Raw genomic sequence first — 21,286 nt, 5'->3', positions numbered from 1 at the left:
TGAGGCCGGGTGTCTGTGTCCACACTGAGGCCGGGAGTCTGTGTCCACACTGAGGCCGGGAGTCTGTGACCACACTGGGGTCGGGAGTCTGAGTCCACACTGAGGCCGGGAGTTAGAGACCACACTGAGGCCATGAGTTAGAGTCCACACTGAGGCCAGGAGTTAGAGTCCACACTGAGGCCAGGAGTTAGAGTCCACGCTGAGTCTGGAAGTCTGAGTCCACACTGATGTCGGGAGTTAGAGTCCACACTGAGGCCGGGAGTTAGAGTCCACGCTGAGTCTGGAAGTCTGAGTCCACACTGAGGCTGGGAGTTAGAGTCCACACTGAGGCTGGGAGTTAGAGACCACACTGAGCTGGGAGTCTGAGTCCACACTGAGGCCGGGAGTCTGTGTCCACACTGAGGCCGAGAGTCTGTGTCCACACAGAGGCCGGGAGTTAGAGACCACACTGAGGCCAGGAGTTAGAGTCCACACTGAGGCCGGGAGTTAGAGTCCACACTGAGGCCAGGAGTTAGAGTCCACACTGAGGCCAGGAGTTAGAGTCCACACTGAGTTCGGGAGTTAGAGTCCACACTGAGGCCAGGAGTTAGAGTCCACACTGATGTCGGGAGTTAGAGTCCACACTGAGGCCAGGAGCTAGAGTCCACGCTGAGTCTGGAAGTCTGAGTCCACGCTGATGTCGGGAGTTAGAGTCCACACTGAGGCCGGGCGTTAGAGACCACACTGAGGCCGGGAGTCTGTGTCCACACTGAGGCCGGGAGTTAGAGTCCACACTGAGGCCAGGAGTTAGAGTCCACGCTGAGTCTGGAAGTCTGAGTCCACGCTGATGTCGGGAGTTAGAGTCCACACTGAGGCCGGGAGTTAGAGTCCACACTGAGTCTGGAAGTCTGAGTCCACACTGAGGCCGGGAGTTAGAGTCCACACTGAGGCCGGGAGTTAGAGTCCACACTGAGGCCAGGAGTTAGAGTCCACGCTGAGTCTGGAAGTCTGAGTCCACACTGAGGCCGGGAGTTAGAGTCCACACTGAGTCTGGAAGTCTGAGTCCACACTGAGGCCGGGAGTTTGAGTCCACGCTGAGTCTGGGAGTTAGAGTCTATGCTGAGTCTGGAAGTCTGAGTCCACGCTGATGTCGGGAGTCTGTGTCCACACTGGGGCCGGGTGTTAGAGTCCACACTGAGGTTGGGAGTTAGAGTCCACACTGAGGCCCGAAGTTAGAATCCACACTAAGTCCGGGAGTTAGAGTCCACACTGAGACCGGGAGTTAGAGTCCACACTGAGGCCGGGAGTCTGTGTCCACACTGAGGCCGGGAGTCTGTGTCCACACTGAGGCCGGGTGTCTGTGTCCACACTGAGGCCGGGTGTCTGTGTCCACACTGAGGCCGGGAGTCTGTGTCCACACTGAGGCCGGGAGTCTGTGTCCACACTGAGGCCGGGTGTCTGTGTCCACACTGAGGCCGGGAGTATGTGTCCACACTGAGGCCGGGAGTCTGTGTCCACACTGAGGCCGGGTGTCTGTGTCCACACTGAGGCCGGTAGTCTGTGTCCACACTGGGGCCGGGAGTCTGAGTCCACACTGGGGCCGGGTGTTAGAGTCCACACTGAGGTTGGGAGTTAGAGTCCACACTGAGGCCCGAAGTTAGAATCCACACTAAGTCCGGGAGTTAGAGTCCACACTGAGGCCGGGAGTCTGAGTCCACACTGAGGCCGGGAGTCTGTGTCCACACTGAGGCCGGGAGTCTGTGTCCACACTGAGGCCGGGAGTCTGTGTCCACACTGAGGCCGGGAGTCTGTGTCCACACTGGTGCCGGGAGTCTGAGTCCACACTGAGGCCAGGAGTTAGAGTCCACACTGAGGCCGGGAGTCTGTGTCCACACTGAGGCCGGGAGTCTGTGTCCACACTGGTGCCGGGAGTCTGAGTCCACACTGAGGCCAGGAGTTAGAGTCCACACTGAGGCCAGGAGTTAGAGTCCACACTGAGGCCAGGAGTTAGAGTCCACACTGAGGCCGGGAGTCAGAGTCCACACTGAGGCCAGGAGTTAGAGTCCACACTGAGGCCAGGAGTTAGAGTCCACACTGAGGCCGGGAGTTAGAGTCCACACTGAGGCCGGGAGTCTGAGTCCACACTGAGGCCGGGAGTCAGAGTCCACACTGAGGCCAGGAGTTAGAGTCCACACTGAGGCCAGGAGTTAGAGTCCACACTGAGGCCGGGAGTCAGAGTCCACACTGAGGCCGGGAGTTAGAGTCCACACTGAGGCCAGGAGTTAGAGTCCACACTGAGGCCGGGAGTCTGAGTCATCACTGGGGCCGGGAGTCTGAGTCCACACTAAGGCCAGAAGTCTGTGTCCACACTGAGGCCGGGAGTCTGAGTCCACACTGAGGCCGGGAGTCTGTGTCCACACTGAGGCCGGGAGTCTGTGTCCACACTGGTGCCGGGAGTCTGAGTCCACACTGAGGCCGGGAGTCTGAGTCCACACTGAGGCCGGGAGTTAGAGTCCACACTGAGGCTGGGAGTTAGAGTCCACACTGAGGCCGGGAGTCTGAGTCATCACTGGGGCCGGGAGTCTGAGTCCACACTAAGGCCAGAAGTCTGTGTCCACACTGAGGCCAGGAGTCGATGCTGGGTTTAGTCCCGGATATCGCAGATATCATCTGAAAAATGGGAGTAAAAGAAAAAAAATGAAAAAAGAGAAAAAAAAGAAAAGAAACAGGTGAGCTTTTCTCCATGTCGACTCTGCCACCATCTTGTGACCTTATTGAATGGCAGAATAGACTATAGTGTTATAAGTCCTGACATTATTACTATGTATTATTACGCGATGTTGCCCCAAAAACACAATAAACGTGGTAAGTTTCATGGCAGAATATGATAAATACTTGATGGCAAATGTTTGCAAGGCTAGGGGTTAGAGTGAGGTGAATTGGGTAATTCTTGCAAATGAATAAAGCCTAACGACCTCCTTCTATGCTATTTCATTCCTTGCCTCTATAATTTTACTGCTCCAAATCTCTTACTTCAGCAGCAATGAGCTGCACCACTCAAAAAGCAATTTAATGTTTATGAGTATTTTGGACTGACATATATTTCTTCACAGCTAATCGTGTCTAATGCAAATGAGGAAGAAGAAAATAAGATTTACAAACCTCGCAATCAGTTTAGACTGAAAATCACAGGCGACTCTGGGGCAATTGTCGGCTTAGGTGCTGTAGATAAAGCTGTGTTCGTATTGAATAAGAAACATAAGCTAACACAGAGTAAGGCAAGTAATTTTTCATGTTTTTCTAAGCTTTAAGATTGAGAAAGGTCTGGTAGGAGCTAATACTGTGTGAAAACTGGATGTATTTTTGTTTCTCGGCTACCCGGTTTAAAAACCATTTATCTCCAATTATTTGAAAGAAGGTGGTTGGCAAATGGACAGAGATTCACACGGGTGGTTTTGGGACCACAAGCAGAGCAGGGAATTTCAGTAGAGAGCAGAAAATAACAGGACCTGGGGTTGGGATGGGTAAATCCACACTTAGAGTGAGCATTCTGGTGTTGGGTGAAAACATGTGAGGGAAGAAGCCAAGGTCTAATGCTAAAAGTTACACAACACCAGGGTATAGTCCAACAGGTTTAACTGGAAGCACTAGCTTTCGGAGCGCTGCTCACAACCACCTGGTGAAGGAGCGGCGCTCCGAAAGCTAGTGCTTCCAATTAAACCTGTTGGACTATAACTTGGTGTTGTGTGATTTTTAACTTTGTCCATCCCAGTCCAACACTGGCATCTCCAAATCAAAATTTAACACAATTTGTTTTGGCTCTCAGCAGAACTGTTGGATGTCAAAGCTCTGCGATGCACCCTTTAGAGAAGTATAGAGGGTTTCAGGAGGGAATGATATGTTTCAGTGTTTCCATTGGTCTTGGGAATGCTCTACAAGTTTAAATGGTGCAATTTACTTGGGGCAATTAATCGACCAAGTGGATGATATGACTGAGCTAAAATTCATTGTATTGTAGTTCACTGTAGGTTCAGCTCCTTCTCATGGTTCCATTGAGGAAATGTTCAGCTACAGTCTGAAAGACATGGGTCTGAATATTGTCCACAACAGACCGGGCCTCTGGCCTAACCAACATGGCGCCAGAGATTGGAATCGGAGTAACCAGGCCTCAAAACTGTCGTTTTCACTGGGGGTGGAAAGTGTTGGGGTGTGTGTGTTGGGGGAATTGGTGGGTGGCAGCTTATACTTTATACATACGCTTACAGAGATATCTTAACAACCCCTGAGGTCTTCATGTTGAGCTTCCTGAGGGCAATCCCATTTTTATGTGTTCAAAATGACAGGGGTATGAAGGGGGTCAAAGGTCTTTGTTGCATGTGATGCCTATGGTGGTCCAAAGCAGACCTCCTCTCAAGATTTATTGCGGCAGGTTATTGAGGTCATTTTGGGACTGGCTCCCTCTGTCACGTCCTGCAGTCTCTGTATATCGTCTGCCATCAGAATATTTTCACTGTTTGTTTTAGATTTCCAGTATCTGCCGCATTTTTTTTCTCTTTTTGGGGAAATGAAAGCGGATGGGCACAGATTGGTGGGTTGTATTTTCATTGTACTACTGACACTCTAGCCAGAGAGAAAGCGAGGCAGTAACAGCGTCACGTTGTCAATCCTTCTTTGATTCATGTAGCAGCTTTGTGTGTATTTCATACAGATCTGGGACATTGTCGAGAAGAATGACATTGGATGCACGCCTGGAAGTGGCAGTGATGTTCTTGGCGTTTTCACAGATGCGGGACTGACAATTATAACAAGCAGTGACCTCAAGACACCTACAAGGACAGGTACTAGTTTCTAGAAGCACTCATTGAATTAACTTCTACAACATGTAAAGGGGATTCTGGCGATGTTGAAATTCTATTTGCCGAGATAACTTGTGTTTGAGAATGAATGAAATACTAGTTTAGTGCACAGTTCTGGATCTGTGCTGAAGTCTAGTACAGTTTGACGGTACACATCTATGCTGCGTTTATTCCATCATGACTGCAACTTTAATTTGCAGTTATTTTCCTTTGATAAATTCTCCTCTTAATTCCCTAGGCCATGACACATGCAATTATACTTGGAAGTTCATAATGTGAATAAGTTTTAAACTGCACGACTATAACTTTTATCCTAACATGCATTTTTCTCAAACATCTATTACAGAGCTGAAGTGCCAACAGTCAATGAAACGTAAACGCCGTTCAACGAGATTAATGGACGCTAAAGCGGCTAAATGTATGTGTTTGTGTTTGAAGAGAAATTACACTTTGATAAATCACATTTATAAAAGGATCATTTTCACGGCAGATTTTTGTTTTAAACATGTTATGTTCCCACAACTAAAATGTTATCCTGGTGCAGCTGTAGAAATAATTGGTGTCAGAATTTCTTCCTCTGTAAAACAAATCTATAATAACTCATCATAGTGCACATGAAAGTCATTCAGCCATCAAGTGAAGAGGCATGTTGGCTCACAACACCAGGGATCTGCGTTCAATTCCAACCATGGGTGACTGCCAGTCTGGGGGAAGACCAGAATTGCACACAATATTCTAAAAATGGCCCAAAACAAATGTCCTGTACAGGCACAGCATGACGTCCCAGCTCCTGTACTCTCCCAGCGTCTGCATGGGTTTCCTGTAGGTGCATTGGTTTCCTTCCAAAGCCTAAAGATGTGCACATGAGGTGGATTGGCCATGCTAAATTGCCCTGTAGTGTACATGCTAGGTGGTAGTAAGTGTTGGTTTTTAGGGATAGAGTGGGATACTCTTTGGAGGGTTGGTGCAGACTTGTTGGACCAAAAGGCCTCTATCTGCACTGTGAGGATTATATAAAGTCTTCCCTGACCCTCCGAAGGGTCCTATGCCCACAGTTAACATGGCAAATCAACCTAATTAATCTGCAGACTGTGGGGCAATAAAGCATGGCCAATTCAACTAATTTCTGCATTTTTGGAGGAAACCCATGCAGATACAGGGCAAATGTGCAAACTTCGTTGTCATGTCCAGGGATGTGCAGGCTAGATGGATTAGTTATGATAAATACAACAAAGAACGAAGAAAATTTACAGCCCCGGAACAGGCCCTTCGGCCCTCCAAGCCTGAGCCGATCCAAATCTACTGTCTAAATCTGTCGGTCAATTCCTAAGCATCTGTATCCCTCTGCTCCCCACCTGCTCTTGCTTCAGTCCAGACGCATCTTAAATGAATCTACTGTGCCTGCCTCTACCACCTCTGCTGGCAACGTGTTCCAGACACCCACCACCCTCTGTGTGAAATACTTACAGCGTGTATCCCCTTTAAACTTTTCTCCTCTCACTTTGAAAGCATGACCTCTCGTTATTGAATCCCTCACCCTCATTTCTACCCACCCTGTCTATACCCTTCATGATTTTGTAGACCTCAATCAGGTCCCCCCTCAATCTCCTTTTTTCTAATGAAAATAAACCTAACCTACTCAACCTCTCTTCATAACTAGCACCTTCCATACCAGGCAACACCCTCATAAACCTTCTCCGCACCCTCTCCAAAGCGTCCACATTCTTTTGGTAATATGGCAACCAGAACTGTACACAATATTCTAAATGTGGCTGAACCAATGTCTTGTACAATTTTAACATGACCTGCCAGCTCTCATACTCAATACCCCATCCGATGAAGGCAAGCAGGCCATATGCTTCTTGACCACTCTATCCATCTGTGCAGCCACCTTCAGGGTACAATGGACCTGAACTCCCAGATCTCTCTGCTCATCAACTTTTCTCAAGGCTCTTCCTTTTACAGTATAATTCGTTCTAGAGTTAGAGAGCGAATGTGGGATCAGATGGGGAATGGGTTTGGGTGGATGCTGTTCAGAGGATTGTTACAGACTTGGTGGGCCGAATTGCCTTTGTCTGCAACATTAGGGATTGTTTGATATTATGTAGTACAGTAGGACCACCTCCCCCCCCATACCCACAGGGGAATGCGTTACAAGATCTACCACGGAAGCCTGAAACCACGGATAGGAGCGAACCTATTTATTTCAATGGGAAATTTACCTTCCCAGCAGCTCCCTGGTCCCTGGTCCTGGAATGTTCCCTGTAATATGTTCGGGCCGCGTGTACAGGTAAATTGCTGCTTCACCTGGAAGGTGTATCTAGAAACTTGGATAGAGAGAAGGGGGGGAGTAAACAGATAGAAGTTACACCTTCAGCGATTGCAGGGGAAGGTGTCATGGGGGCTTGGGGAGGTGCTGGGAATGGAGGAGGATTGGACCAAGATGACCTGCAGGGAATGGTCCCTGCGGAAGGCTGACGCGGGAAAGGAGGGGAATATGTGTCTGTTGGTGGAGGTGGTGTAAATGGCAGCTTATGATCTTTTGGATGTGGATGTTAGTGGGATGGTAGGTAAGGACAGGGGCACCCAATCACTGTTGTACGGCATGGGTGGGGGAAGAGAAGGAGTGAGGGAAGTTGGATTGGACAAAGCCCAGGGCCCTGTCAAGCAGGATAGCAGAGATTCTGTGATTGAGAAAAAAAGATGGACACTTTTGAGGCCTTCTTTCACAGGGAAAGCTGCCTGCTCCCTCCTCACTATCCGGACATACCTTCCAAGTTACAGAGCAATTTAACTGCATTGCACTCAATCTAGTCTGCTGTATTTGCTGTTCACAATGTGGTCTCCTCTGTACTGGGGAGAGGTAATGCAGACTGGGTGACTGTTTTGGAGAACACCTGCAACCTGTCCACAAAAATGACCCTAAGATTCCAATCGCCTGTCACTTCAACATGCGACCATGTTACCATGCTAACGTCCTTGTCTCAGGTGTGTTGGCGCGTTCCAGCGAGCCTCAGCGCAAACTCAAAGAGCAACATCTCATATTCTACTTGGGGACCCTGTAGCCTCTGAGACTCACCATCAAGTTCAATAACTTTAGACCTTGATTCCATCCTTCCGTGCTTTTGCCCAGCCCCACACCTGGGCCTGTTATCACATGAGTTGCTTTTAGCGCAGCCAATCCAAACTTACCCAACCCTCAGACCTATTATGTCAGAAGTCACACAGCACCAGATTATAGTCCAATGGGTTTATTTGAAGTCACAAGCTTTTGGAGCGCTGCCCCTTTGTCAGGTGAAGTGTCATCAGTCCTATTATCACATTGCACAGTTTGCTTTCAACACATTTCTCCCACTCTGAGCTCCACTTATCATTTATTCAGCTTCTCTTCTGTCCTACTTAAGTGTCAATAATATCCTTGCCTGCATATCCCTTTCATATCTCTCTCTCTCATTCTCTGGGCTCCATTCCACCAATTGACTCAACACTCCCAACTCAATCTTCACAACGAGCACCACTTTTTCCTAGCTGCTCCTGGTTCTGATGAAGGTTACATGGGCTCGAAATGTGAACTCTGCTTTTGTCCCACAGGTGCTGCCAGGTTGGCTGAGTCTGTCCAGCAATTGCTGTTTTTGTTTTGGTTCTGCCCCATTCTTTGTTTTAGATTAAGGCATTCATGATCAGGTGGTCGGCCATTTTAAGTTGGATGGTCAAAAGTGCACAAGAATTCAACTGTAAAGCCTCCAGAAACCTGACTTAATTTGAAAGTATTGGTGTAAATGGACATTTAGTGATTGAAATTCAGAAAAATAAACAGCACAACAGTGATTTGTTGTCGGTGTGCAAGATTATGGCAGCTTTGTATAAGGTAGTCAAGTCACAACTACTCCCAGCAATGAATAGTGTTAGGATGAAGAAACAAAGATTTAATGAGCAAGAGACGCAGAAGTTATGTGAGGAGGAATACTTTAGACACGGGAATGACGGGGGTTTTGCTGCAGGTAGCTGGAAGAGGATGTAAATCAATGATTTTGAAAGGAAATAAATCTGTTGGGCTACAGGGATTGACCAGGGCTGACTGATTACTCCTGAAAGATCCAAATGGTATTCCATGTGCATAACATCACCATAGTTTCACCAGAACACAGGGCTGCTCTCTCATGTGATAGTGGTTTAACCTGAGGGTCACCACAGCTCAGGTAAGGAGCGAAGTTGAGAAGGAGAGTCCTTCATGGTAACCTCAGCCAGTGACAGGCATTGAGCCCACACTGTTTCTGTCACTCTGTCTGACAGAATAGCCATCCAGCCAACTGAGCTAACCAACAAGGCTTTGAAAAGAATAATCCTATGGTTCACAAATTTACACCCATGCTTCAGCTCCCTCAGCCCTGGGTTTAACAAATTTAGCAACAATTCAAGAAGGTAGTTCACCGCCACTTTCTCAAGGACAACTAGGAGCAGGCAATAAATGCAAGTCCAGCCAGCGGCGCTCTTGTCCTACGAGTGAACAACAAAGCAAATTCCTTCCTCAAGCTTTCTGCTTCTTTTCCTGCTCCACAGAGATGCTGCTTAGAGCCTTTGTCAGTGATCTTTGCCCAATGTTAATGTGTGGCTCACTGCCACATTTTGTTTGATAGCCGCTCCTGTTAGATGCCACAGGATGTTTTATTATGTCAAGCGCTTTATGGAAATGCGAGTTGGTCTTCCTAAGTATATAAAAGTAACTTTTGTACGAGTCATATGTTCCCAACAGCAAATTTATCCCCAGAAATCACAGACTCAGTACAAGGGGTTGGCCCCTTAGGACTCAGATGAACGTAAGAACCTAAGAACCAGGAGCAGGAGTAGGCCGTCTGGCCCTTCAAGCCTGCTCCACCATTCAATAATGGAACATATAGAACATAGAACATTACAGCGCAGTACAGGTCCTTCGCCCCTCGATGTTGCGCCGCCCTGTCATACTAATCTGAAGCCCATCCCACCTACACTATTCCATGTACGTCCATATGCCTGTCCAATGACGACCTAAATGCACTTAAACATGACGAATCTACTACCGTTACAGGCAAAGCATTCCATACCCTGAATACTCTCTGAGTAAAGAAACTACCTCTGACATCTGTCCTATATCTATCACCCCTCACTTTAAAGTTGTATCCCCTCGTGTTTGCCGTTCCCATACTTGGAAAAAGGCTCTCCCTGTCCACCCTATCTAACCCTCTGATTATCTTATATATCTCTATTAAGTCACCTCTCAACCTTCTTCTCTCTAACGAGAACAGCCTCAAGGCCCTCAGCCTTTCCTCGTAAGACATTCCTTCCATTCCAGCAATATCCTAGTAAATCTCCTCTGCACCCTTTCCAGAGCTTCCACATCCTCCTTATAATGCGGTGACCAGAACTGTACACAATACTCCAAGTGTGGCCGTACCAGAGCTTTGTACAGCTGCAGCATTATCTCCTGCTTCCGGAACTCAATCCCTCTATTAATAAAGGCCAAAACACTGTATGCCTACTTAACAACTCTGTCAATCTGGGTGGCAACTTTCAGGGATCTGTGTACATGGACACCAAGATCTCTCTGCTTATCTGCACTCCCAAGAATCTTACCATTAGCCCAGTACTTTGCATTCCGATTACTCCGTCCAAAGTGTATCACCTCACACTTGTCCACATTAAACTCCATTTGCCACCTCTCAGCCCAGCTCTGCATCCTATCTATGTCTCTCTGCAACCTACTACATCCTTCGTGACTATCCACAACTCTACCGACCTTAGTGTCGTCCGCAAATTTACTAACCCACCCTTCTAAGCCGTCATCCAGGTCATTTATGAAAATGATGAACAGCAGTGCACCCAACACCGACCCTTGCGGTACGTCACTGGTAACTGGACACCAAGATGAACATGTTCCATAAACTACAACCCTCTGTTTTCTTTCAGCAAGCCAATTACTGATCCAAACTGCTATGTCTCCCACAATCCCATTCCTCCGCATTTTGTATAATAGCTTACTGTGGGGAACCTTAGCGAACGCCTTGCTGAAATCCAAATACACCACATCAACTGGTTTACTCTCATCTACCTGTTTGGTCATTTTGTCAAAAAGCTCAATAAGATTCGTTAGGTACGACCTACCCTTCTCAAAACCGTGCTGACTGTCCCTGATCAGATTATTCTTTTCTAGATGGTTATAAATCCTATCTCTTATAACCTTTTCCAACACTTTACCAACAACTGAAGTGAGATTCACTGGTCTGTAATTACCAGGGTTGTCTCTACTACCCTTTTTGAACAAGGGAACCACATTTGCTATCCTCCAGTCCTCGGGCACTATTCCTGTAGACAATGATGATTTGAAGATCAATGCCAAAGGCTCAGTAATCTCTTCCCTTCCTTCCCAGAGGATCCTAGGATAGATCCCATCCGGCCCAGGGGACTTGTCTATTTTCACACACTGCAGGATTTCTAGTACCTCTTCCTTGTGAATCTCAACCTCTTCTAGTCTAGATGCAAGTATCTCTGTATCTTCCTCACCAACATTTTCATTTTCTATAGTGAACATTGTCGAAAAATATTTATTTAGTGCTTCCCCAATCTCCTCTGACTCCACACACAACTTCCCACTATTATTCTTGATTGGCCCTAACTTAACTCTCGTCATTCTGTTATTCCTGACATACCTATGGAAAGCCTTAGGGTTAACCCTGATCCTATCCGCCAACAACTTCTCATGTCTCCTCCTGGCTCTTCTGAACTCTCTTTTTAGGTCTTTCCTGACTTCCTTGTAACCCTCAAGCACCCAAACTGAGTTTTCACATTTTGTCCTAACATAAGCCTTCTTCTTCTTCTTGACCAGGGATTCCACTTCCTTAGTAAACCACGGCTCACGCGATCTATATCTTCCTCCCTGCCTGACAGGTACATACTTATCTAGGACACATAGGAGCTTTTCCTTGAATAAGCTCCACATTTTTAATGTGCTCATCCCCTGCAGTTTCCTTCCCCATTCTACGCTTCCTAAATCTTTCCTAACTGCATCGTAATTTCCCTTCCCCCAGTTGTAACTCTTGCCCAGTGGTATACACCTATCCCTTTCCATCACTAAAGTAAACCTGACAGAATTGTGATCGCTGTCTCCAAAGTTCTCACCTACTTCCAAATCTAACACCTGGCCAGGCTCGTTACCCAGTACTAAATCTAATGTGGCTTCGCCCCTTGTAGGCCTGTCTACATACTGTGTCAGGAAGCCCTCCTGCACACACTGGACAAAAACTGACCCATCTATAGTACTCGTACTGTAGTGATCCCAGACAATATTTGGAGAGTTGAAGTCCCCCATGACAACTACCCAGCCTCTCTCACTCCTATCGAGAATCATCTTTGCTATCCTTTCCTCTACATCTCTTGGACTATTTGGAGGCCTATAGAAAACTCCCAGCATGGTGACTTCTCCTTTCCTGTTTCTAACGTCAGCCCATACTACCTCAGTTAACGAGTCCCCAAACATCCTTTCTACAACTGTAATATTGTCCCTGATCAACAATGCCACACCTCCCCCTCTTTTACCATCTTCTCTGTTCTTACTGAAACATCTGAATCCCGGAACCTGCAACAGCCATTTCTGTCCCTGCTCTATCCATGTCACCGTAATGGCCACAACATCGAAGTCCCAGGTACCAGCCCATGCTGCCAGTTCACCCACTTTATTTCGGATGCTCCTCGCGTTGAAGTACATACACTTCAAACCAGGTTCTCGCTTGCCAGTGTCAGATACTTGATTTTGGAACTCCCTACTCTCATCCTTTTCTGTACCTGTCCTACAATTTTGGTTCCCATCCCCCTGCTGTATTAGTTTAAATCCACCTTAATAGCTTTAGCGAATTTCCCACCCAGGATATTGGTACCCCTCTGGTTTAGATAAAGACCATCCTGCTTGTAGAGGTCCCACCTACCCCAGAAAGAGCTCCAATTATCCATAAACCTGAAACCCTCCCTCCTGCTCCATCCCTGTAGCCACGTGTTCAACTCCTTTCTCTCCCTATTCCTCACCTCACTAGCATGTGGTACAGGCAGCAAACCAGAGAAAACAACTCTGTTTGTCCTAGCTCTAAGCTTCCATCCTAGCTCCCTGAATTTCTGCCTCAAGTCCCCATCTCTCTTCCGACCTATGTCGTTGGTGCCAATGTGGACCACGACTTGGGGCTGCTCTCCCTCCCCCCGAAGGATCCCAAAAACACGATCAGAGACATCATGGACCCTGGCATCCGGGAGGCAACACACCAACCGTGAGTCTCTCTCGTCCCCACAGAACCTCCTATCTGTCCCCCTATCTATGGAGTCCCCAATGACTACGGCTCTGCTCCTCTTCCCCCTTCCCTTCTGAGCAGCAGGTGCCCCACTGCTTTCCCCTGGTAAGTCATCCCCTCCAACAGTATCCAAAACGGTATACTTATTGTTGAAGGGAATGGCCACAGGGGATCCCTGCACTACCTGCAAGTTCCCTTTCTGTCCCCTAACTGTCACCCATCTGTCTTTTTCTTTAATCTGGGGAGTGACTACCTCTTGTCAATAACGCCCTCTGCCTCCCGAATGATACGAAGTGCATCCAACTCCAACTCCAGTTCCCTAACGTGATTTTCGAGGAGCTGGTGTTGGGTGCACTTCCCACAGATGTAGTCAGCAGGGACATGAGTGGTGACCCTTACTTCCCACATTCTGCAGGAGGAACATTCCCTGCCCTAAACTCCATTCCCACTATTCTAACTCCCGAAGTGATGGCTAAAAAAAAGGATTAGGAAACAAAGTAGTTACCTTACCTTGTCAATCTGGCTCCCACAAATTTTTTTGTGGGTTAGACAAGGAAGATGAGTGGGAGACACTACCCGAGTAGTGTCTCGGGTAATGCTACCACGCAAATATAAACTGTTCTACTTACTCTTCCCAGAAGTCCTTTGCTTGGTCCTCCCTCACTGGCCTGAAGGCAAGAAGTTTAAATATACTTACCGGCCTTCCCGACAATCACCTTGCACCAATGTCACCTCCTCCCGTCTCCCACCTCTTGCTGCTCTGAAGTGGCTAATCTTTCTCATGGACTTAGCTCCACATACCCACCCTCTCACCATAAATCTTAATTCCTTTACTGTTCAAAAATCTATCTCTGCCTTAAAAACACTCAACGAGGCAGCCTCAACTGTTTTACTGGGCAGGGAATTCCACAGATTCACAATCCTTTGGGTGAAGCAGTTCCTCCTCAACTCAGTCCTAAACCTGCTCCCCCTTATTTTGAAGCTATGCCCTCTAGTTCTAGTTTTCCCCTGCTTCCATCTTATCTATTCCCTTCATAATTTTATATGTTTCTATAAAATGCCCCCTTATTCTTCTAAATTCCAATGAGTACAGTCCCAGCCTCCTCAATCTCTCATCATAAGATAATCCTCTCAATTCCAGAATGAATCTAGGGAACCTCCTCTGCACCCCCACCACTGCCAATATATCTTTTGTCAAATAAGGAAACCAAAACTGTCCACAGACTCCAAGGGTGGTATCACCAGCACCCAAGATAACTGTAGCATAACCTCACTATTTTTAAACTCCACCCCTCTAGCAATGAAGGACGATATTCCATTTGCCTTTTTAATTCCCTGTTGCACCTGCAAACCAACTTTTTGTGATTCATGCACAAGGACACCCAGATCCCTCTACACTGCAGTGTGCTGCAGTTTTTCACCATTTAAATAATAGCCCATTTTGCTGTTATTCCTGTCAAAATTGATGGCCTCTCATTTACCAACATTGTACTCTATCTGCCAGACCCTTGCCCACTCCTTAACCTATCTATATCTCTCTGCAGACTTTCAGTGCTCTCTGCACACTTTGCTCTAACATTCGTTTTAGTGTCATCTACAAAGTTTGACACAATACCCTTGGTCCCCAACTCTAAATCATCCTTATAAATTCTAAACAATTGCAGTCCCAGCACTGATCCCTGAGGCACACCACTAGCCACTGATGGCCAACTAGACATCCATTGATCCCCGCTCTTTATTTTCTGTTAGTTGACCAATCTTCCATCCATGCTAAGACTACACCTAGAATGCTGTGAACCTTTGTCTTATGCAGCAGCCTTTTGTGTAGCTCCTTGTTGAATGCCTTCTGGAAATCCAGATACACCACATCTACTGGGTCCCCACTCTCCACTGCATTTGCAATGTCCTCAAAGAATTCCAGTAAATTGATTAAACACGACCTCCCTCTCATAACCCATACTGCGTCTGTCCCATGGGACAATTTATATCCAGCTGTCTTGCTATTTCTTCCTTGATTATAGGTTCAAGCATTTTCACCACTACAGAAGTGAAGCTAACAGTCTTACAGTTACCTGCCTTTTATCTGCCTCCTTTTTTAAACAGAGGTATCCCATTTGCTGTTTTCCAATCTGCTAGAACCGCCCCACAGTCCACCAAATTTTGGCAAATTGCCATAAACATATTTGCTACTTGCCCCACCATCTCTTTTCGCAGCCTGGGATGCTTTCCATCAGGGTCAGGAGAATTGTTTACTTTTAGCCCCATTAATTTTCCCAACACTACCACTTCCGTGATAATGATAGCTTCTAGGTCCTCATCTGCCACCAATTATTGGCATGTTATTTGTGTCTTCCACTGTGAAAACCGACACAAAATCCCTGTTCAATACCTTGGCCATTTCCTCATTTCCCATTATTAAATCCGTCTCCTCATCCCGTAAGGGACTAATGTTTACCTTAATCACGCTTTGTCATTTTATATATTTGTAGAACTTTTGCTGTGATTTTATATTCTAAGCTGATTCACTCCCATGATCCAGCTTACTTTGCTTCATAGTGTTTTTCATGACTTTCTGTTGATTTTAAAAGATTTTCCAATCCCCTAGCTTCCCACTAATCTTTGCCACTTTGTATGAATTTTGTTTTCAATTTGATATCCTTTTCTATTTCTTTAGTTTTTACCTCGTTTTTACCTTTTCCTCCAGTCCTTCCTTCTCACTGGTAAATACTTTTGCTGAGCACTGTGAAAAATTGCTTTGCAAGTCCTCCGTGGTTCTTCAATTTTCCCCTACTGTTCTCAGTCTACCTTAGCCAGCTCCTCCCTTATCCCACTGCAGTCTCCTTTGTTTAAACAGAAGACACTGGTATTCGATTTTACCTTCTCACCTTCCATCTGTATTTTAAACCACACTGTGATTGCTCCTTCTGAGAGGATTCCAAACTATAAGGTGATCAATTATTCCTTTTTCATTACACAGGACCAGATCTAACGTAGCTTGCTCCATCGTAGGTTCCATTACATACTGTTTGAACGCTTCCTTGAGGCTGCTTTGACCAACTTTGTTTGACCAATCAAAATATAGATTAGAATCCCCTGTGATAATTGCCAAACCATTTCCACATGTATCAGTTATTTCTTTGCTGGTTGCCTGCCCCACCATGATGTTGTTATTTGGTGGCCTTTGGATTACACCTGTCAGTGACTTTTCCTGCTTACCATTTCTAATTTGCACTCACATTGATTCAACCTTTTCCTCTGTGGAACCTATATCATCTCTCACTGTTGGCCTGATGTCACCCTTAAATATGAAGGGGCTTTATGCTTCCTTCAGAGGATTGGGAATCGTTGAGCAAGTGGAGAACTCCAGCGATTGAGCACATGCAAGGTTGTGTTAGGATTGAGGGTCATTGGATTTTTAAATGTGAAGGGGTATAAGGATGAAGGGAAGTGTGGAATAATGGAAGACCAGACTCAAGAGGCTGTAAAATCCTAAATGACTGACACTTGTTTCACTTGGACTTTGAACCTCTTCAATTATAATGGAAAACCAAGGGAGTCTCTAGCATGCACATTATTGTACTTAACAATTCAATTTTCAAAGAAAATTGCTTATCTGTGATTCATACAAAAGCCCCCACCCTGTAGGAGTTCTTGTGGCACACTGGTAGTGTTCCTACCTCTGAGCCAGCAGGTATGTGTTCAGTCCCATCTGCTGCAGAGGTGCATAATAGAATCCTTGAGCAGGTTAATTAGTAAACATAAGAAAAAGCCCTTACTGTTACACTCCCTAGCCGAACCCCCCTCCCATTTATCTCTTTATCTCTCCACCCCCAAGGCTCCCAGCCTCATTCCTGATGAAGGGCTCCAGCCCAAAACATTGATTTTCCTGCTCCTCGGATGCTGCCTGACTTTTCCAGCAACACGCTCCCAACATTTGGATGGCACGGTGGCTCAGTGGTTAGCACTGCTACCTCACAGCACTAGGGTCCCAGGTTCGATTCCAGCCTCGGGGCGACCCTCTGTGTGGAGTTTACACGTTCTCCCCGTGTCGGTGTGAGCTTTCTCTGGTTTCCTCCCACAGGCCAAAGGTGTGCAAGTCAGGTGAATTGGCCATGCTAAATTGTCCATAGGTGTTTGGCGCATTAGTCAGAGGGGGATGGGTTACTCTTCAGAGGGTTGGTGTGGACTTGTTGGGCCGAAGGGCCTGTTTCCAGACTGTAGGGGATTTAATCTAACTATTATGTCTGGTCCACTTCTTGTAAACAGGATTGCTCCTATTTCAGTGGTCATGTTTAACTCTCACGAATGTTGTTTCTCTTTAGTATTTTCTACATGTTTCCTGTTTCAACCATTGCACCTTTACATTCTAGTACAACAGTACAATTCCCAAACACAGAGGACATGCTGTCAAGATGGAATGAAACCAAATCCCATGGGATTTTCGTGTGACAAGAGAGCTAAGAGAATAACACTGAGTGAAGAGTGTAAAGCTGTCTTCCTAGATTGCTGTAACCGCATCCAAGCGTTTAAGGATCTACAGAGAAGAAGTCAATTGACTTTAGCAAGAAGTAAGAGTCATTAATTTCGCTGAGAGGTATTCCAGAATCAACTGATATATCTTGTTTACCTTTGAAGTAATATGGGAGGTGAATGTTTTATTTTTCATGTTAAACTCGCTACGTTTTGAATATTGGTCCACACTGTGTAAACAGTGTTAAAAATCACACAACACCGGGTTATAGTCCGTAGCACCAGCTTCCAATTAAACCTGTTGGACTATAACCTGGAGTTGTGTGAATTTTGGCTTTGTACACCCCAGTCCAACACCGGTGTCTCCAAATCATGGCAGAGGAGGGATGGAGCGGTGGAGCTTTATCATGTGTGCTGGCTCCCTGCTCCATTGATGCCGAATGGACCTCAATGTGAAGTGGTACAAGTACCAGTGCAATATGCTACAGCACTACCATCCCAGAGGGACCTACTATTCTTAGGATGCGTGGAGATGGTTGAAAGATAGTATCTAATCTAATAGTCAAGTAAAATATTTCGAAGATAAAGAGTAACAACCAACAAATGTTGAAGAATCATAGATTCCCTACAGTATGGAAACAGGCCTTTCGGCCCAACACATCCACACTGACCCTCCAAAGAGGTTCCCCTACCCTATTATCCTAAAGAGGGCATGCAGCTCCAGAAAAGTTAGTTGAGGACACCTGATATTATTTGGGAATGGTAGACATGATTTGGGAATTATGGGGTGAGTTATTCAATACAGAATTCCCAGGCCCTGTGCTGTTGGAAGCATTGTGTTTTCGCAGCCTGTCTAGCTAAATTGCTGTTGAGTGGGGACTTTCAGGATAGTGATAGAAAGGGATTCAATATCTTACGCAGGCTGTTCTCAAAAGCTCTGGTACTGCCAGCTGACTACTTGTCGTACGACAGTGAATCACATTGTGGTTTCAATGTACTGTTCAGAATGGAAAATATAAATAGAAGGCCCAAATCTGAGGCTGGATGTCCAACCAAAGATGCAGATTATGACTTTGTGCAGGTCTCGACCTCCCTGATCTACGTGGCAGTAGCCTGGGGAGTTTACATTTTCAATGGACAACTTCCTTGTTACCCAGAGCTCTGTGGGTAGCTCTCTGAGCTAGAGTTGGAGACTTTGGGATAGATCCGCCCAACTTACTAGGACGGTTAGCCAGAAATGCTAGACCGGTTAAAACCTGGTCTAGTACCTGGTCTAATACCTGGGTAGCTCCACAACTGATGACTAGCAACCCTCTAAACCAGCCGGTTGCACCCACAACATAACTAACCCCTAGGGCTATCCCTCCAGCCAATTATTCCCCAATCCGACCACTTCTCATCTACCTGCTTGTCCCAGCCTGCCCACTCACCAATAGTCCACCCCGAGACCATTCCTCCCTGATCCAACCTAATTGCTCTCTAACCACCTTCCACCCCACCCAATCAACTAACCGTCATGTCCTGTGGCTACTATCACAATTTCCCATGATCCACCTGGCCTCCCTCCCAAATAGAACTTACCGCTCCCTGAATCACCCTACTACCTCTCGACTCAGCTTCCACTCACTCACCCGACTGACTCACCTTCCCACTCCCACCTCATTTAACCACCCATCTACTCAATTTCTCCCTTGCTTGTCAATACTCTGGCCTACGCTTTCACCCCCACTCATCGATTTAGGAGTCCGGCCCTTTGCAGAATACGGTGGCTGGTGCAAAAGGTATCCAGTGCACTGATGCTCTTTGATTGCCAAAGTCCATGCAGAAAGGATGTTTCCCTTGGCTTGGGGATGTGACTGGATTGGAGGGGGAAGTGATGGAGTGTGTTGTAAACTGCACTCAGAATAAGAGGTGGCTATTTAACACTGAGGTGAGGAGTTTCTTCACTTGTAGGTTGTTGAAACCTTGATAATATTTACCCCAGGGGGCTGTGAAAGATGAATTATTCAGTGTGCTCAAGACAGAGATCGATAGATTTCTAGAAATTGAAGGGTCTCTAGATTGTCTGTGAAAAGTGTGTCAGTGTAGAAGATCAGACATGATGTGGTTGCATGGTGGAACAGGCCCGTAGGGGTAACTTGCTTACACGAAGCCCTAGGTCCAATAGTTAAATATTCTGACATTATTGGAAGATTCAAGCCAATATCCTTATTCTGAGAGACTGTGAAACTGCATTTAAATCCTTCATGTTTTGCTTAGGTGATGACGATGACTACTATTCTCCCTATGAGGAGATAATAGCAAGAACTGATTTCCCAGAAACCTGGCTCTGGATACAGAGGACTCTGCCCACAAATGACCAAACAGGGTATTAATTATTTTTGTTCCATTTTAAGAAAGTGGTGTATTTGTGCTGTTTCTGTCTGGTTTAGTGCATAAAACTGTAATTTAAAGGGACTAGAACATTACAGCAGAGTACAGGGCCTTCGGTCCTCGATGTTGCACCTACCTGTGGAACCAATCGGAAGTCCATCTATCCTACACTATTCTATTTTAATCCATATGTTTATCTAATGACCATTTAAATGCCCTTAAAGTTGGCAAGTCCACTACTGTAGCAGGCAGGGCATTCCACACCTCTACTACTCTATGAATAAAGAAACTACCTCTGACATCTGTACTGTATCTATCACCCCTCAGTTTAAAGCTGTGTCCTTTCGTGCTAGCCATCTCCCTCTGAGGAAAAAGGCTCTCACTGTCCACTCTATCTAACCCTCTGATTATCTTGTATATCTCAATTAAGTCACCTCTCAACCTTCTTCTCTCTAACGAAAACAACCTCACATCCCTCCATACCTTCCCTCCATACCAGGCAACATCATCGTAAATCTTCTCTGAACGCTTTCCAAAGCTTCCACATCCTTCCTACAATGCGGTGACCAGAACTGTACACAATACTCCAAGTGGTGCCACACCAGAGTTTCATACAGCTGCAGCATGACCTCATGGCTTTGAAACTCAATCCCTCTACCAATAAAAGCTAACTCACCGTATGCCTTAAGACCCCTATAAACCTGGGCGGCAACTTTCAGAGATCGATGCACATGGACACTGAGACTTCTCTGCTCTTCTACACTACCAAGATTCTTACCATTAGCCCAGTACTCTGCATTCCTGTTACTCCTTCTAAAGTTATCACTTCACACTTTTCCACATTAAACTCCATTTGCCACCTCTCAGCCCAGCTCTGCAGATTATCCTTGTCCCTCTATACACAATTCTAACGATCTAAGTATCATCTGCACATTTACTAACCCATCCTTCTTCACCCTCATCTAAGTCATTTATGAAAATGACAAACAGCAGTGGCCCCAAAACAGATCCTTGTGGTACCTACTAGTAACTGAATTCCAGGATGAACATTTCCCTCTGTCTTCTTTCAGCTAGCCAATTTCTGGTCCAAACTGATAAATCGCCCTCAATCCCATGCATCCGTATTTTATGCAATAGCCCACCATGTGGAACCTTATCCTACTGAAATCAATATACACCGCATCAACCGCTTTACCCTCGTCCACCTGTTTGGTCACCATCTCAAAGAATGGAATAAGGCTTGTGAGGCACGACCTACCCTTCCCAAAATTGTGTTGACTATCCCTAATCAACTTATTC

General features: G+C 46.1%; 1 protein-coding gene across 1 annotated transcript in view; it reads left to right on the top strand.

Annotated features, from left to right (window-relative positions):
- Positions 1-21,286, top strand: part of LOC122552262 (complement C3-like) — a 124,903-nt gene that overhangs the window by 33,244 nt on the left and 70,373 nt on the right. Inside the window, exons 14-18 of the mRNA XM_043694949.2 lie at positions 3,093-3,257; positions 4,688-4,817; positions 5,182-5,253; positions 17,515-17,712; positions 19,874-19,982. Of these exons, the coding sequence (XP_043550884.2) occupies positions 3,093-3,257; positions 4,688-4,817; positions 5,182-5,253; positions 17,515-17,712; positions 19,874-19,982 (674 nt within the window). The remainder of the gene's footprint in view (positions 1-3,092; positions 3,258-4,687; positions 4,818-5,181; positions 5,254-17,514; positions 17,713-19,873; positions 19,983-21,286) is intronic.

The sequence above is a fragment of the Chiloscyllium plagiosum genome, unplaced genomic scaffold, assembly GCF_037043375.1.
Source record: "Chiloscyllium plagiosum isolate Xiang-an unplaced genomic scaffold, Cpla_swu_hap1 HiC_scaffold_45, whole genome shotgun sequence".
Taxonomy (NCBI): domain Eukaryota; kingdom Metazoa; phylum Chordata; class Chondrichthyes; order Orectolobiformes; family Hemiscylliidae; genus Chiloscyllium; species Chiloscyllium plagiosum.
This window is presented reverse-complemented; position numbering and strand designations above follow the sequence as displayed.